This window comes from Pseudophryne corroboree, chromosome 9 (assembly GCF_028390025.1).
Source record: "Pseudophryne corroboree isolate aPseCor3 chromosome 9, aPseCor3.hap2, whole genome shotgun sequence".
NCBI lineage: Eukaryota > Metazoa > Chordata > Amphibia > Anura > Myobatrachidae > Pseudophryne > Pseudophryne corroboree.
The window spans coordinates 261711446-261730521 of record NC_086452.1 but is presented as its reverse complement, the minus strand read 5'-3'; the positions used below and the strand labels follow the sequence as shown (position 1 = coordinate 261730521).

Here is a 19076-nt window from a genome sequence, read left to right as displayed (position 1 = left end):
GGCATGTTTCAGAGGTAGCAGTACTTTCTTGTAGACCATCCTTTGTTGGTTTTTCATGAGGATCACGTGGTTTTACGTACCAAGCCTTCTTTCTTGCCAAAGGTGGTATCGGCTTTCCATATGAATCAGGACATAGTACTTCCAGCGTGGTTCCAGAATCTTCTGGAAAAGATTGTCATTTGGAGTTGTTCGATGTTGTTAGGGCCTTGCGCATTTATTTATCCCATACACAGTCTCTTCGCCGTACGGATTCTTTGGTTTTGCTTGATGCACCAAAACGTGACTGGCCAGCATCTAAGAACAGAGTAGCGCGTTGGGTGACTTCTGCTATTCGGCAGGCATATATCTCTTCTGCACTGCCTGTGCCTGGTTCCCTGAGGGCTCATTCGAGTAGAGCTGTTGGGGCCTCCTGGGCTGTTCAACCGAAACACCACCGTGAACAGCTGTGTAGAGCTGCGACTTGCTCATCCGTGCATACTTTCACGAAATTCTACCGTTTTCATACTTTTGGTTTGGAAACTGCCTCTGTCGGGCTTCAAATTTTACAGACAGCTTTGCCGTCTGTTTGTTTCTCCCTCCTCTAATTAGCTTGCTTTGGGAAATCCTATCAGTAAGTATGCAGCGTCCCCCAGATGGATGAAAGAGAAATAGGGATTTTTGTTGCTTCCCCTAAAATCTTTCTCTGATTCCATCTGGGGGACGCCACGATCCCTCACGTATTTTTTTCTGGTTTATTGGTTGTATTCTGTTCTGCCTCTTCTGGCTTTGCTAAACGTTAACTGAGGTAATCTGCTGGTCAGGCTGGAGACGGGAGGGGTAAGAGGGGGAGGAGCTAGTTTTTATAGGTTCTGTGCCAAACTCCCTTCCCACACACTCTAACCCATCCGTAAGTACTCAGCCCCGGATGGAATCGGAGAAAGAGATTTTACGGTAAACCACAAAAATCCCTATTTATTAACATTACTATATATACCGCATACATATTCTGCAGCTCTTTACCACGTATTTGGCCATTCATGTTTCCCTGGTCCGGTGTAGTTTACAATCTATATTCCCTTCTACATGTATACACACAAACACTAGGGTCAATTTATGTCAGGAACCATTTGACTAGCCAGTATAATTTTGGACTGTGGGAGGAAACCCACATAAACACAGAGGAATATACAAACTCTACATGGTTGGGCCTGTGGTGCAAATCAAACCCAAGAGACCCAGTGCCGTGAGGCTATAATGCTGACCTAGTAATGTGACTTAAAGCACTTTTACAGTGTCAGCATTATAACATAAAACATGATGGTAAAGTATATTGTTTAAAGTTAGAATGCTGATATGGTTAACATGCTTTAAGTCACCTTGTCGGCATTGTGTGATCGACTTGACACTGACAGTTACTGTCAACTTTAATGACTACCTCCAAAGCATAATCTAATTATATTTCCCTATAATAATTTGTATGGTGGCCATTTATTCCCATGGATCGCCAGGTGGGACCACCAGTACTAGCTCCCATTACACATCTGGGACAGGAATTCTGAATATCCAGATCTGGGGAAGCCAACTATCTCTCCTTCACAGGTCTGCAGATGCATATTGGCATGCATGTCGAGCGCTATAAATCAGTCAACTTTCTCTTAAAAATACCTTGTTTCTGTGTATTTTTATGTTTGTTAGTAGGCCCGTTATGCATATCTTGTATAGACTGCAGTAGCAGAGGTCAAACTTGTGTATAACCTACAGTATTTTTAACACGTGTTACAGACTGAAGATGGTGGTCCTATCTAAAGAGCATGGGTACGTGATCCTGACCGGTGCAGCCAGCTTTGTTATGGTGTCTCATCTGGCTATCAATGTGTCAAAAGCTCGTAAGCAGTACAAAGTAGAGGTAAGATGCAAGTATGGATTTTATGTTCATAGTATGGATTATAATCTGCGATGGAGCCTGGATGCCGTTGATACCACCACCGTCACTAACACCGATAATCCGGCAAAACAGGTGATCCGGCACAGTGTCGGAGCCAAGAATGCCGGATTATCGGTGTTTTACCTGTAATTGAAAATAATTAGAACTATTCTTGTTGACAAACAGCCTGTGGTTTGCTTTTTTCCCAACAATTTTCTTCTGAATTGCGGCTGCCACATTTTTGCAGAACTGAACAAATGTTCAGTTACTAAAGTTAATTTTGTGATATTAACATAATGAGACAGACCCCAAACATTGCAAGTACTATTTTTGGTTTATCCAGTACTTGATACATTGGGGGTCATTCCGACCCGTTTGCATGCAGCAGTTCTTCGCTGCGGTGCGAACGGGTCGGAAATGCGCAGCGGATGCATTGCGCACACGCGTCGTCTGGCAAGAATGTCGCCGGGCAACGATGCCGCCAGCGAGAAATGTGATTGCAGCGGCGATTGCAAGAAGACGGACAGGCGGGAGGCGTTCCGGGGCGGATACTCACCGTTTTACAGGTGTGGTGAGTCCAACGTAGGCGGATCCAGGCGTTTGGAGGGCGGATGTCTGACACCGGGACCTTCATTGCTGGATCCATCGCACTGGGTGAGTAACTGCAGCCCTGGTCTAGTTTTACTTTAAACTTTTTTAGCATAGCAGGGCTGCACAAGCGTTCGCAGCCCTGCTATGCTAAAATACACTCCCCCATAGGCGGCATCAGGTTGATCGCACGAGCAGCAAAAAGTTGCTACTTGCGATCAACTCGGAATGACCCCCCATTGTGCGTGCCCATTCATTGCTGTGCATTAACCACTGACATGCATTTACTATGAAGGCTTTAGTTAATGGTCATTACTGCTCGCACCCACTAGAGGCGCTAGCAGGAATGACCATTACTTGTAGCCTCGACAGTGATTGCAGGTCTGTAATTTTATAGCTCAGGGCAATATACATGGCGAAAAGGCTCACAAATCAACCCACATATAATTGTATCTGTCCCTTTATCGGTGTTAAAAATGTTTAGCATTTGTGTGTAGGTAAAATGTGGCACCCCAATGGTGAAACCACAAACTGTAGTGTGACTTTTATGCTCCTTCCCCGGCTGAATGCATCCATGGCTGGACACTATTAAACTTGCAGCAGGGAAAGGGTTAACTGTACCCTGAGTGCTGCCTCTGGCAGGGAGACACTGGCCAATCAGCAAGAGGCATATGGATCCCAGGGAGGGAGTGTCTGTCAGTGGTGCAAGTAGAAAAAATGTCTTATAGGTACTATGTGTGCGCAATGGGTGTGACCAAATGCCACATGGGGCGTGGCCAATGAAAATGGGTGTGTGATACACATATGAGGGGGAGGGGGGCAGATACACATATGACCCCCACAGTGCCGGATACACGTTGCCCCCACAGTGCCGGATACACGTTGCCACCACAGTACCGGATACACGTTGCCACCACAGTACCGGATAAGCCCCCAGTGCCAAATACAAAAATGCCCCCAGTGCCAGATGCACATGTCCCCCCCCCCCCCCCTTCAGTGCCAGATATGCCACCTGTGCCAGATATGCCTCCCCGTGCCAGATAGACATGTCCCCCCAGTGCCAAATGCGCCCCCCCCCCCCGTGCCAGATAGACATGTCCCCCCAGTGCCAGAAATGCCCCCAGTACCAGATAGACATGTCCCCCCAGTGCCAGGTATGCCCCCAGTGCCAGATACAGAGATGCCCCTACAGTGCCAGATACAGAGATGTCCCCCCCCCCCCCAGTGCCAGATGTGTCCCCAGTGCCAGGTACACATGTCCTCACAGTGCCCAAACCCCCCAACCCCACCTTTCCGCTGCTGCTGTCTTGTTCCTGTGTGTGAGGGGAGGAGAGCAAAGCGTGCGCCTCTCCTGTCCCTCAGTCTCCGGTGGGGGTGCGGGTGTCTACCTTCAATTAGGCGCCGATCTGTGAGCCAATCGGAGCTCACGGTCCGGCTGCCAATCAGGAGCCCTGGCTGCCGGTCCGCGAGCTCTGATTGGCTCACAGGCTGGCGCCGAATTGAAGGTAGACACTGAGGGGCAGGAGAGGTGCACGCTGCGCTCTCCTCCCCCCAGGTAGCAGCGGCGCGGTGAGCAGCAGCGGAGCGAGGGAACGGCGGCCTGGCGGCGGTGGGTACGGCGTACCCACGGTTAAATTCTTAAGGGTATGCCGTACCCACCCACTTGCACCACTGGTGTGTGTTTGTGCTGTGGCAGTTACAGCTGTGTTCTGGGACAGTTGGCAGTTGGGCAGCGGCCATCTTAGGAGGACAGACAGCAGCATCTTGGAGCAGAGGCATCTGGCGGTGTGTGACAGGAGTGCTGCACAGTTTACGGAGAGCCAGTTTATATTCCCAGTGACCGGAGATCATCACTGTAGCAACCAATCAGTAATACCAGCCTCCTGCGTGGGATTCCGCTGCTTCCAGTGGTGCTGAGTGCCAGGCATCTGATGGGGCGGAGCAGTGACGGGCTCCACTGATTGTGTGGCTGGGAACTAGGTGACACAACCTACCCTCCCTTTTGAAGGACATCCCTGGAGGTAGCCCTACTTTGAAGTAACAGATGGTGGGAGAAGCAGAGACCGTATCTTGCTGTAGCTGCAGACAGAGGCCAGCTCACAGTGGTTAACTGAGACCTACCTAACCCTGTAACGCAGATCGGTAACACTGCTGCACTAACACTGCATCACAAGCTTACTCGGGGATAGAGAGGGAGAGTGCTTCTAACAGGGACAGCGACTGTTTTACATTGCTGCTTACAGTACATTACATTCGATAGTGTATACACCAAGAAAGATTAATTTAGAAACAGTAAACTGCTTAAGTGCCGTAAGAAACGCAGCTTCAACTACCGGTTACTTTACAGAGCAGCCAATTTATTGGGGTCACACAACAACTTACACCGTATTTGTCAGCTACAGTTCAAGGCAATGTCATGACTAAGTTGTACATTCCCTAGCAGAGCAGCGTGCAGCTCCCTGTCAGTCCTCGCACAGAGAACAGTGGCTGCAACTAGTTCATTTGTCTCCAGTATATTACATTTATTGAAAAGTGCACTAAAAACTTAATTCACATTATAGCAGTTAAAGGGCCCCAATAAGTAATTTAGCCTTTGATTTTAGTGATAGGATTGTTATTTATTTCTCTATCGTCCTAGTGGATGCTGGGGTTCCTGAAAGGACCATGGGGGAATAGCGGCTCCGCAGGAGACAGGGCACAAAAAGTAAAGCTTTTCCAGATCAGGTGGTGTGCACTGGCTCCTCCCCCTATGACCCTCCTTCAGACTCCAGTTAGATTTTTGTGCCCGGCCGAGAAGGGTGCAATCTAGGTGGCTCTCCTAAAGAGCTGCTTAGAAAAAGTTTAGCTTAGGTTTTTTATTTTACAGTGAGTCCTGCTGGCAACAGGATCACTGCAACGAGGGACTGAGGGGAGAAGAAGTGAACTCACCTGCGTGCAGGATGGATTGGCTTCTTGGCTACTGGACATCAGCTCCAGAGGGACGATCACAGGTACAGCCTGGATGGTCACCGGAGCCGCGCCGCCGGCCCCCTTGCAGATGCTGAAGTCAGAAGAGGTCCAGAATCGGCGGCTGAAGACTCCTGCAGTCTTCTAAAGGTAGCGCACAGCACTGCAGCTGTGCGCCATTTTCCTCTCAGCACACTTCACACGCAGTCACTGAGGGTGCAGGGCGCTGGGGGGGGGCGCCCTGGGAGGCAAATGTAACCTATATAAAGGCTAAAAATACCTCACATATAGCCCCCAGAGGCTATATGGAGATATTTAACCCCTGCCTGGATTCACTAAATAGCGGGAGACGAGCCCGCCGGAAAAGGGGCGGGGCCTATCTCCTCAGCACACGGCGCCATTTCCTCTCACAGCTCCGCTGGTCAGGACGGCTCCCAGGTCTCTCCCCTGCACTGCACTACAGAAACAGGGTAAAACAGAGAGGGGGGGCAAATTTATGGCGATATTTTGATATATATAAAGCAGCTATAAGGGAGCACTTATTATAAGGCTATCCCTGTTATATATAGCGCTTTTGGTGTGTGCTGGCAAACTCTCCCTCTGTCTCCCCAAAGGGCTAGTGGGTCCTGTCTTCGTTAGGAGCATTCCCTGTGTGTCTGCTGTGTGTCGGTACGTGTGTGTCGACATGTATGAGGACGATATTGGTGTGGAGGCGGAGCAATTGCCAAATATGAGGATGTCACCCCCTAGGGAGTCGACACCAGAATGGATGCCTTTATTTATGGAACTACGGGATAGTGTCAACACGCTAAAGCAGTCGTTTGACGACATGAGACGGCCGGACAATCAATTAGTGCCTGTCCAGGCGACTCAAACACCGTCAGGGGCTGTGAAACGCCCTTTGCCTCAGTCGGTCGACACAGACCCAGACACAGGCACTGACTCCAGTGGTGACGGTGACGAATCAACCGTATTTTCCAGTAGGGCCACACGTTATATGATTTTGGCAATGAAGGAGGCGTTACATTTAGCTGATACTACAGGTACCACTAAACAGGGTATTATGTGGGGTGTGAAAAAACTACCTATAGTTTTTCCTGAATCAGAAGAATTAAATGACGTGTGTAATGAAGCGTGGGTTGCCCCTGATAAAAAGCTGATAATTTCAAAGAAATTATTGGCATTATACCCTTTCCCGCCAGAGGTTAGGGAGCGCTGGGAAACACCTCCTAGGGTGGACAAGGCGCTAACACGCTTATCTAAACAAGTGGCGTTACCCTCTCCTGAGACGGCCGCACTTAAAGATCCATCAGATAGGAGGATGGAAAATATCCAAAAAAGTATATACACACATGCAGGTGTTATACTACGACCAGCTATAGCGACTGCCTGGATGTGCAGTGCTGGGGTAGTTTGGTCAGAGTCCCTGATTGAAAATATTGATACCCTGGACAGGGACAATATTTTACTGTCGTTAGAACAAATAAAGGATGCATTTCTTTATATGCGTGATGCACAGAGGGATATCTGCACACTGGCATCACGGGTAAGTGCTATGTCCATTTCGGCCAGAAGAGCTTTATGGACGCGACAGTGGACAGGCGATGCGGATTCAAAACGACATATGGAAGTTTTGCCGTATAAAGGGGAGGAGTTATTTGGAGTCGGTCTATCAGATTTGGTGGCCACGGCTACAGCCGGGAAATCCACCTTTCTACCTCAAGTCACTCCCCAACAGAAAAAGGCACCGACTTTTCAACCGCAGCCCTTTCGTTCCTTTAAAAATAAGAGAGCAAAGGGCTATTCATATCTGCCACGAGGCAGAGGTCGAGGGAAGAGACAGCAACAGGCAGCTCCTTCCCAGGAACAGAAGCCTTCCCCGGCTTCTACAAAAGCCTCAGCATGACGCTGGGGCTTCTCAAGCGGACTCGGGGACGGTGGGTGGTCGTCTCAAAAATTACAGCGCGCAGTGGGCTCACTCGCAGGTAGATCCCTGGATCCTGCAGATAATATCTCAGGGGTACAGGTTGGAATTAGAGACAGATCCACCTCGCCGTTTCCTGAAGTCTGCTTTACCAACGTCCCCCTCCGAAAGGGAGACGGTTTTGGAAGCCATTCACAAGCTGTACTCTCAGCAGGTGATAGTCAAGGTACCTCTTCTACAACAAGGGAAGGGGTATTATTCCACTCTTTTTGTGGTACCGAAGCCGGATGGCTCGGTAAGGCCTATTCTAAATCTGAAGTCCTTGAACCTGTACATAAAGAAGTTCAAGTTCAAGATGGAGTCACTCAGAGCAGTGATAGCGAACCTGGAAGAGGGGGACTTTATGGTATCCTTGGACATCAAGGATGCGTATCTCCACGTTCCAATTTACCCCTCACACCAGGGGTACCTCAGGTTCGTTGTACAAAACTGTCACTATCAGTTTCAGACGCTGCCGTTCGGATTGTCCACGGCACCTCGGGTCTTTACAAAGGTAATGGCCGAGATGATGATTCTTCTTCGAAGAAAAGGCATATTAATTATCCCATACTTGGACGATCTCCTAATAAGGGCAAGGTCCAGAGAACAGCTAGAGATGGGATTAGCACTGTCGCAAGAAGTGCTAAAACAGCACGGGTGGATTCTGAATATTCCAAAATCCCAGTTAATGCCGACAACTCGTCTGCTGTTCCTAGGGATGATTCTGGACACGGTTCAGAAAAAGGTTTTTCTCCCGGAGGAAAAAGCCAAGGAGTTATCCGAGCTTGTCAGGAACCTCCTAAAACCAGGAAAGGTGTCTGTACATCAATGCACAAGAGTCCTGGGAAAAATGGTGGCTTCTTACGAAGCAATTCCATTCGGCAGATTCCACGCAAGAATTTTCCAAAGGGATCTGTTGGACAAATGGTCAGGGTCGCATCTTCAGATGCACCTGCGGATAACCCTGTCTCCAAGGACAAGGGTGTCTCTTCTGTGGTGGTTGCAGAGTGCTCATCTATTGGAGGGCCGCAGATTCGGCATACAGGATTGGATCCTGGTGACCACGGACGCCAGCCTGAGAGGCTGGGGAGCAGTCACACAAGGAAGAAACTTCCAGGGAGTATGGACGAGCCTGGAAACGTCTCTTCACATAAACATTCTGGAACTAAGAGCAATATACAATGCTCTAAGCCAGGCAGAACCTCTGCTTCAGGGAAAACCGGTGTTGATCCAGTCGGACAACATCACGGCAGTCGCCCATGTGAACAGACAGGGCGGCACAAGAAGCAGGAGTGCAATGGCAGAAGCTGCAAGGATTCTTCGCTGGGCAGAGAATCATGTGATAGCACTGTCAGCAGTGTTCATCCCGGGAGTGGACAACTGGGAAGCAGACTTCCTCAGCAGACCCGATCTTCACCCGGGAGAGTGGGGACTTCATCCAGAAGTCTTCCACTTGCTGGTAACCCGTTGGGAAAGACCAATGGTGGACATGATGGCGTCTCGCCTCAACAAAAAACTGGACAGGTATTGCGCCAGGTCAAGAGATCCGCAGGCAATAGCTGTGGACGCGCTGGTAACGCCTTGGGTGTACCAGTCGGTGTATGTGTTTCCTCCTCTGCCTCTCATACCAAAAGTATTGAGAATTATACGGCAAAGAGGCGTAAGGACGATACTAGTGGTTCCGGATTGGCCAAGAAGGACTTGGTACCCGGAACTTCAAGAGATGATCACGGAAGATCCGTGGCCTCTACCTCTAAGGAGGGACTTGCTTCAGCAGGGTCCCTGTCTGTTTCAAGACTTACCGCGGCTGCGTTTGACGGCATGGCGGTTGAACGCCGGATCCTAAAGGAAAAAGGCATGCCGGAAGAAGTCATTCCTACTTTGATTAAAGCAAGGAAGGAAGTAACCGTGCAACATTATCACCGAATTTGGCGAAAATATGTTGCGTGGTGCGAAGATCGGAGTGCTCCGACGGAGGAATTTCAACTGGGTCGATTCCTACATTTCCTGCAATCAGGATTGTCTATGGGTCTCAAATTGGGATCTATTAAGGTTCAAATTTCGGCCCTGTCGATTTTCTTTCAAAAAGAATTGGCTTCAGTCCCTGAAGTCCAGACCTTTGTTAAGGGAGTGCTACATATACAGCCTCCTGTGGTGCCTCCAGTGGCACCGTGGGATCTCAATGTGGTTTTGGACTTTCTAAAATCTCATTGGTTTGAACCACTAAAGAAGGTGGATTTGAAATATCTCACATGGAAAGTGACCATGCTTCTAGCCCTGGCTTCGGCCAGGAGAGTGTCAGAACTGGCAGCTTTATCTTACAAAAGCCCATATCTGATTTTCCATTCGGACAGGGCAGAACTGCGGACTCGTCCGCATTTTCTCCCTAAGGTGGTGTCAGCATTTCATCTGAACCAGCCTATTGTAGTGCCTGCGGCTACAAGTGACTTGGAGGACTCCAAGTTACTGGACGTTGTCAGAGCATTAAAAATATATATTGCAAGGACAGCTGGAGTCAGAAAATCTGACTCGTTGTTTATATTGTATGCACCCAACAAGATGGGTGCTCCTGCGTCTAAGCAGACGATTGCTCGTTGGATCTGTAGCACAATCCAACTTGCACATTCTGTGGCAGGCCTGCCACAGCCTAAATCTGTAAAGGCCCACTCCACAAGGAAGGTGGGCTCATCTTGGGCGGCTGCCCGAGGGGTCTCGGCATTACAACTTTGCCGAGCAGCTACGTGGTCAGGGGAGAACACGTTTGTAAAATTTTACAAATTTGATACTCTGGCTAAGGAGGACCTGGAGTTCTCTCATTCGGTGTTGCAGAGTCATCCGCACTCTCCCGCCCGTTTGGGAGCTTTGGTATAATCCCCATGGTCCTTTCAGGAACCCCAGCATCCACTAGGACGATAGAGAAAATAAGATTTTACTTACCGATAAATCTATTTCTCGGAGTCCGTAGTGGATGCTGGGCGCCCATCCCAAGTGCGGATTATCTGCAATAATTGTACATAGTTATTGTTAACTAATTCGGGTTATTGTTGAAGGAAGCCATCTTTCAGAGGCTCCGCTGTTATCATACTGTTAACTGGGTTTAGATCACAAGTTGTACGGTGTGATTGGTGTGGCTGGTATGAGTCTTACCCGGGATTCAAAATCCTCCCTTATTGTGTACGCTCGTCCGGGCACAGTACCTAACTGGAGTCTGGAGGAGGGTCATAGGGGGAGGAGCCAGTGCACACCACCTGATCTGGAAAAGCTTTACTTTTTGTGCCCTGTCTCCTGCGGAGCCGCTATTCCCCCATGGTCCTTTCAGGAACCCCAGCATCCACTACGGACTCCGAGAAATAGATTTATCGGTAAGTAAAATCTTATTTTTATGCTGTGTAGTGTAATTTGTTTCTTATGAATTAACAAGTATGTATTCGAACACATTGAACATTTTATTGCTGAACAGCATTGTTAATATTGAGAACTGTTATTTCTTAATAGTAAATATTCCTTCTAATGTAAATTGCTGAGTATACATAACCTCTTATAATCTTAAATGAATTGCCATTCAAGGTTATTGTGTATGCTTGTGAAATGATAACCCTTGAAGTTCCCAGAACAGTGACAACCGCACCAGTTAATGAAAAGCGAGTCACTGTTCTACCGTGTAGTGACTGTGTATGTGTGGGTACTCAGGGGGTTCCTGATCGTTCTGTCTAAGGGGTACATTTACTAAGCAGTGATAAGAGCAGAGAAGTGAGCCAGTGGAGAAATTTCCCCATCAACCAATCAGCAGCTCTGTATAATTTTATAGCATGCAAATTAAAGATGTTACTTCAGTGCTCATTGGTTGCCATGGGCAACTTCTCCACTGGCTCACTTCTTCGCTCTTATCACTGCTTAGTAAATGTACCCCTTAAGCTCATAAGAGAGATCCAGAATAGGCAGAATAGGCATCAAGGAAAACAGGTAGGCCAATACTTTAGCACTTTATCGTTTATCACAGAAATATAATATTTTTTTTTTTATTTTCATTTTTTTATATGTAAGTATCCCAGCCTGTACAGCGATGATCCAGAAAATGGCAAAATTTTCAACTGCATCCAGCGGGCACATCAAAATACGTGAGTAATTTTAAATAAATCCACATTACATTTCTACAGATCCAGCTCCTGTTTTGCCTGCTATCCAATGACCCTCTAAAATGCAGTGGGAGTGCTGGCTGTGCATGGGCAGTACGGATGGTGTAACGGTTAGCATTACTGCCTCACAGCACTCAGGTCGTGGGTACAGTTCCCACCATGGCCCGAACTGTGTGGAGTTTGTATATTCTCCCTGTACTTGCGTGGGTTTCCCCCCACAATCCTAAAATATACTGGTAGGTTAACTGGATCCCAACAAAATTAACCCTAGTGTGTGTTTGTGTGTGTTTGTGTATGCATGTGGTAGGGAATATATATTGTAAGCTCCACTGGGGCAGGGACTAATGTGAATGGCCAAATATTCTCTGTAAAGCGCTGCAGAATATGTGTGTGCTATATAAATAACTGGTAATAAAATAAGTAATGTATTTATAAATAAATAATGTACGTCTAGCGTCTACATGCAAACGTAGTTGGGATGGGAGGGGGGCCATACCTTGCTTCCAGTGGGCACACAGCTTGTTTTACCCTACAAAAGAAACAGCTTTCCTTCCATCCCACATCCTTATAGAGAGGGCCGTGTCCTACATGTTCAGTGGGATAACACCTCTATCTTCCAGGTGCTCTTAAAATAGCAATGCATTTTTTTTTATTCGTCAACCTAAGTGGAAGAAGGTTTTACTCCTAAAGTGAAGTTGTCACATTTTTCACCATGTATACTTTCAGGTGAACATGGAAATCCTGACCAGTGAGTAAGTCAGTGGCATGTAAATGATGATTATAGTCAAGGTATTGGGAAGCTCATTCAGGTGCGGTTGTTCTTGCTGCTGCCATTGTTATCTTTTGCCGTTGGCAAGTGCAATTATATGCTGATATGGGCAGAAGCTGACCTGAGCTTAGGGACGCCCACTGCAGTTGCATAATTTCGGTCCAACAGCATATAATTGCTGATACATCGGTACCATCGTCACAAATCAGGGTCATGTCACAGAGCTGAGTGCCTCTAGGCACGCAGGCTGAGCTGCTCTCCAGTAACAAGAACGCAACTGCTAATTTATGCACACCCAGAAAGCCCAGTCTAAACAGCCATGACGCCCCCAAACGCTGTCTTCCTGTTACTTACTTTGCGACTACTGTAGCGATTCACTTGCTGCGCTCAGATGCATACACAGTAATAAAACATCGACCAATGTGCGAACAATAGCCGCTTTGTGACCGCACCTGAATAAGCCTCTGAGATTAGCAAAAGGTAAAGGTAGATGTGTGGTCTGAGAAATTACTGAAAGTGGGTCAGCACTGATCGCCCACCCAGAAACTACCCAGTGCAACATGATCCAAATTCCAATTTTGTCATACAGGAAGGTGGACTTTAATGGATAAGCTAATTTACACATCAATGAAGATAATACAAACCTACAAGAGAGGAGGACAACACAAGGGTATAACTTTGCATATTTGGGATTACAAAAGCATAATTTAAAAATTATTAATAAGAGCACTTGTATAATATATAAAGTGATCTCATCAACCTGCTAGCCCTGAGAGAGTGACCTATAATCACACTTGGGGAATTAGTATTGGTTACATTAATGCGCTGTCAGTTAGTGCAATGTTTAACAAATTGCGGTTACAACCACTGGACTGCCACAGAAGGTGACCAACCCTTCTGGCTAAAACACAGATTCTCAAACTCGGTCCTCCGGACCCCACACAGTGCATGTTTTGCAGGTAACCCAGCAGGAGCACAGGTGTATACTATAAAAAATGTATGTGAGTAAACCCCTACGCACTCTAGAGCAGATTAAAAGAATACCACTTAAGATGTGTCACCATACACAACAAACAATTTAATCAACAAATATGAATGAAAGTGAGTCCTCTATGGCGCTCATATATCAGAACAGTCTCTGCAAATTACCATAAAGGTAAGTATCAAGTCCGTCAAACTTCTCAGGAGAGGTCTTACTTGATTCAGGTCTCGATGATACACATGAAAATTAAAAATAAGAACAGGAAAAGTGTGTCAGTCTTATTTACATCCTTCCTTCAACACCAATTAGTGGGTATAAGGATTCTTCCAAGCCAAAATATGGGATTGTGAGTGTTAGTCCATACGGGATCACCCTTGTGACGATGCGATAGTTCCTGATTACATGTATGCTTACATTCATACAGGCGTTGTCACCCCTAAAAAGGTTTCTTTGGTATGTCTCACTCAAAGTCACACCCACTCTTGATGTGTTCACATAAATGCTCACATGAATAGGATATATTCGTTCACTTAGTGGTATCTTTGTCTAGGTTCCCTCCACAATCCTCTCTAGTACTTGTTTTTCATTACTGTCTTCATTAAGAAGCCATTTCTGGTCTATATTTTATTGTCATTTTATGCATGTTAATCTATGTAATGTTCATAAGACATTTCAGAGCTTTATTTTTTTTTACCTCTGACGTCCTAGTGGATGCTGGGTACTCCGTAAGGACCATGGGGTATAGACGGGTTCCGCAGGAGACTGGGCACTCCTAAAAGAAAGATTAGGTACTATATCTGGTGTGTACTGGCTCCTCCCTCTATGCCCCTCCTCCAGACCTCAGTTAGTATCTGTGCCCGGCCAGAGCTGGATGCACCCTAGGGGCTCTCCTGAGCGTCCTAGAAAAGAAAGTATTTGTTAGTTTTTTTTATTTTCAGTGATACCTGCTGGCAACAGACTCACTGCTTCGTGGGACTGAGGGGAGAGAAGCGAACCTACCTGCTTGCAGCTAGCTTGGGCTTCTAAGGCTACTGGACACCATTAGCTCCAGAGGGATCGAACACAGGCCCAGCCTCGGTCGTCCGGTCCCGGAGCCGCGCCGCCGTCCCCCTCGCAGAGCCAGAAGAACGAAGAGAAGTTGAAAATCGGCGGCTGAAGACTCCGGTCTTCATTAAGGTAGCGCACAGCACTGCAGCTGTGCGCCATTGCTCCCTCTGCACACCACACACTCCGGTCACTGATGGGTGCAGGGCGCTGTGGGGGGGCGCCCTGGGCAGCAATTAGAGTACCTTACCTGGCAAAAAGCACATAATACAGTGTAATAAACTGTATATGTGCATAATCCCCCGCCATAAAACATATAAAAAAGCGGGAGAAGTCTGCCGAGAAAGGGGCGGGGCTATCTTCCTCAGCACACCAGCGCCATTTTCTCTTCACAGCTCCGCTGGAAGGACGCTCCCCAGACTCTCCCCTGCAGTTCCAGACTTCTAGGGTAAAAAAGAGAGGGGGGGCACATAAATTTAGGGGCAAAATTGTGTATAATAGCAGCTATTGGGAAAAATCACTCAGTATAGTGTGCATCCCTGTGATATATAGCGCTGTGGTGTGTGCTGGCATACTCTCTCTCTGTCTCCCCTAAGGACTTAGTGGGGTCCTGTCCTCAGTCAGAGCATTCCCTGTGTGTGTGCGGTGTGTCGGTACGGCTGTGTCGACATGTTTGATGAGGAAACTTATGTGGAGGTGGAGCAGGTGCCGATAAGTGTGATGTCACCCCCTGCGGGGTCGACACCAGAGTGGGTGGATATGTGGAAGGTATTACACGACAGTGTCAACTCCTAGCATAAAAGGTTCGATGACACAACAGCTGTGGGACAGCCGGCTTCTCAGCCAGTGCCTGCCCAGGCGTCTCAAAGGCCATCAGGGGCTCAAAAGCGCCCACTACCTCAGATGGCAGACACAGATGTCGACACGGAGTCTGACTCCAGTGTCGACGAGGACGAGACTAATGTACATTCCACTAGGGCCACCCGTTGCATGATTACGGCAATGAAAAATGTGTTGCACATTTCTGACATTAACCCAGGTACCACTAAAAAGGGTATTATGTTTGGGGAGAAAAAGCAACCAGTGGTTTTTCCCCCATCAGATGAGTTGAATGAAGTGTGTGAAGAAGCGTGAGCTTCTCCCGATAAGAAACTAGTGATTTCTAAAAAATTACTGATGGCGTACCCTTTCCCGCCAGAGGACAGGTTACGTTGGGAGACATCCCCTAGGGTGGATAAGGCGCTCACACGCTTGTCTAAAAAGGTGGCACTGCCGTCTCGGGATACGGCCGCCTTAAAGGAGCCTGCGGATAGAAAGCAGGAGGCTATCCTGAAGTCTGTATATACACACTCAGGTACTATACTGAGACCTGCAATTGCTTCAGCTTGGATGTGCAGTGCTGCAGCAGCTTGGTCCGATACCCTGTCAGATAATATTGATACTCTCGACAGGGATACGATTTTGCTAACCATAGAGCATATTAAAGACGTCGTCTTATATATGAGAGATGCACAGAGGGATATTTGCCGGCTGGCATCTAAAATTAATGCAATGTCCATTTCTGCCAGGAGAGTATTATGGACTCGGCAGTGGACAGGTGATGCGGATTCTAAAAGGCACATGGAGGTTTTGCCTTACAAGGGTGAGGAATTGTTTGGGGATGGTCTCTCGGACCTCGTTTCCACAGCAACAGCTGGGAAGTCGACATTTTTGCCTCAGGTTCCCTCACAGCCTAAGAAAGCACCGTATTATCAGGTACAGTCCTTTCGGCCCCAGAAAGGCAAGCTGGTCAGAGGCGCTTCCTTTCTGCCCAAAGGCAAGGGGAGAGGGAAAAAGCTGCACCAGACAGCCAGTTCCCAGGATCAAAAATCCTCCCCCGCTTCTTCTAAGTCCACCGCATGACGCTGGGGCTCCACAGGCGGAGCCAGGTGCGGTGGGGGCGCGTCTCCGGAACTTCAGCGACCAGTGGGTTCGCTCACAGGTGGATCCCTGGGTTCTGCAAATAGTATCACAGGGATACAAGCTGGAGTTCGAGGCGACTCCCCCTCGCCGTTACCTCAAATCAGCCTTGCCTGCTGCTCTCAAAGTAAGGGAGGTAGTACTGGCGGCAATTCACAAGCTGTATCTTCAGCAGGTGATAATCAAGGTACCCCTCCTTCAACAGGGACGGGGATACTATTCCACAATGTTTGTGGTACCGAAACCAGACGGTTCGGTGAGACCCATTCTAAATTTGAAATCCTTGAACATTTATATAAAAAAGTTCAAGTTCAAGATGGAATCGCTCAGGGCGGTTATTGCAAGCCTGGAAGAGGAGGATTTTATGGTGTCATTGGACATCAAGGATGCTTACTTGCATGTCCCCATTTATCCACCCCACCAGGAGTACCTCAGGTTTGTGGTACAGGACTGTCATTACCAATTCCAGACGCTGCCGTTTGGTCTGTCCACGGCACCGCGGGTATTTACCAAGGTAATGGCCGAAATGATGATGCTTCTCCGAAAGAAAGGAGTCATAATTATTCCGTACTTGGACGATCTCCTTATAAAGGCGAGGTCCAAAGAGCAGTTACTAGTCAGCGTAGCACTATCTCAGGAAGTGCTGCATCAGCACGGCTGGATTCTGAATATCCCAAAGTCTCAGCTGATTCCTACGAAGCGTTTGCTGTTCTTGGGCATGATTCTGGACACAGAACAGAAAAAGGTGTTTCTCCCGGAGGAGAAGGCCCAGGAATTATCATCTCTGGTCAGGGACCTCCTGAAACCAAAGCAGGTGTCTGTGCATCACTGCACGCGAGTCCTGGGAAAGATGGTAGCTTCTTACGAAGCAATTCCCTTCGGCAGATTCCATGCAAGGATCTTTCAGTGGGATCTGTTAGACAAGTGGTCCAGATCGCATCTCCAGATGCATCGGTTGATCACCTTGTCCCCGAGGGCCAGGGTGTCTCTGCTGTGGTGGCTGCAGAGTGCTCATCTGCTCGAAGGCCGCAGATTCGGCATACAGGACTGGGTCCTGGTGACCACGGATGCAAGCCTCCGAGGTTGGGGGGCAGTCACCCAGGGAAGAAACTTCCAAGGACAATGGTCGAGTCGGGAAACTTCCCTACACATAAATATTCTGGAACTAAGGGCCATTTACAACGCCCTGAGTCAAGCAAAACCCCTGCTTCAAAACCAGCCAGTTCTGATTCAGTCAGACAACATCACGGCAGTCGCCCATGTAAATCGACAGGGCGGCACAAGAAGCAGGATGGCAATGGTAGAAGCCACAAGGATTCTTAGATGGGCGGAGAATCACGTGATAGCACGGTCAGCAGTGTTCATTCCGGGAGTGGACAACTGGGAAGCAGACTTCCTTAGCAGACACGACCTCCACCCGGGAGAGTGGGGACTTCATCCAGAAGTCTTCAAGCTGATTGTAAATCGCTGGGAACGGCCACAGGTGGACATGATGGCGTCCCGCCTCAACAAAAAGCTAAAAAGATATTGCACCAGGTCAAGGGACCCTCAGGCGATAGCTGTGGATGCTCTAGTGACACCGTGGGTGTACCAGTCCGTGTATGTGTTCCCTCCTCTTCCTCTCATACCGAAGGTACTGAGGATAATAAGAAAAAGGGGAGTAAGAACTATACTCATTGTTCCGGATTGGCCAAGAAGAACTTGGTACCCAGAACTTCAGGAAATGATCTCAGAGGACCCATGGCCTCTGCCGCTCAGACAGGACCTGCTACAGCAGGGGCCCTGTCTGTTCCAAGACTTACCGCGGCTGCGTTTGACGGCATGGCGGTTGAACGCCGGATCCTAAAGGAAAAGGGCATTCCGGATGAAGTCATTCCTACGCTGATAAAAGCTAGGAAGGATGTGACAGCAAAACATTATCACCGCATATGGCGAAAATATGTTGCTTGGTGTGAGGCCAAGAAGGCCCCAACGGAGGAATTTCAGCTGGGTCGATTTCTGCACTTCCTACAGTCAGGAGTGACTATTTATTTATTAACAGTTTCTTAAATAGCGCAGCAAATTCCATTGCGCTTTACAATTTGAAATAACAATAACAAACTGGGTGATAACAGTCATAGAGGTAGGAAGGCCCTGCTCGCAAGCTTACAATCTATAGGGAAATAGGCCTATGTACACAAGGAAAGGTGCTATCTTTTGCATAGAATGAGAAGACGTGAGGATATGTGTGGACTGTACAGAGTGGATGTAATTTGATAGGAAGGTTTATGAAAGTTATGTGGGTGGTTCAGGAATTTGATATGCTTGCCTAAAGAGGTGAGTTTTGAGGGAACGCTTGAAGGTTTGGAGACTAGAGGAGAGTCTTATTGTGCGTGGTAGGGCATTCCACAGAGTGGGTGCAGCCCGATGAAAGTCCTGCAGTCGTGAGTGGGAGCGAGTAATGAGTGTGGATGAGAGACGCAGGTCTTGTGAAGAGTTCGGGTTGGGAGATATTTTGTGATAAGCGAAGTGATGTACGTTGGTGTAGTTTGGTTAATGGCCTTGTGTGCGAGTAAAAGTATTTTATATTGAATGCGGTAGAGTACAGGTAACCAATGGAGGGACTGACAGAGTGGATCTGCAGACGATGAACGCCTAGCGAGGAAGATAAGCCTCGCCGCTGCATTCAGAATGGATTGTAGTGGTGAGAGTCTCGTTTTGGGAAGACCAGTCAGGAGACTATTGCAATAATCAATGCGGGAGATAATGAGAGCGTGGATTAGAGTTTTAGCAGTGTCTTGTGTAAG

The 19076-nt window shown here is 47.9% G+C and overlaps 1 protein-coding gene across 3 annotated transcripts in view; it reads left to right on the top strand.

Moving 5' to 3' along the window:
• Positions 1–19076, top strand: part of MGST3 (microsomal glutathione S-transferase 3) — a 50511-nt gene that overhangs the window by 5541 nt on the left and 25894 nt on the right. For all 3 annotated transcript variants that reach the window (XM_063940260.1, XM_063940261.1, XM_063940259.1), the window contains exons 2-3: positions 1762–1885; positions 11445–11518. In XM_063940260.1, coding sequence (XP_063796330.1) covers positions 1769–1885; positions 11445–11518 — 191 coding nt within the window. In that variant the 5' untranslated portion in view covers positions 1762–1768. The remainder of the gene's footprint in view (positions 1–1761; positions 1886–11444; positions 11519–19076) is intronic.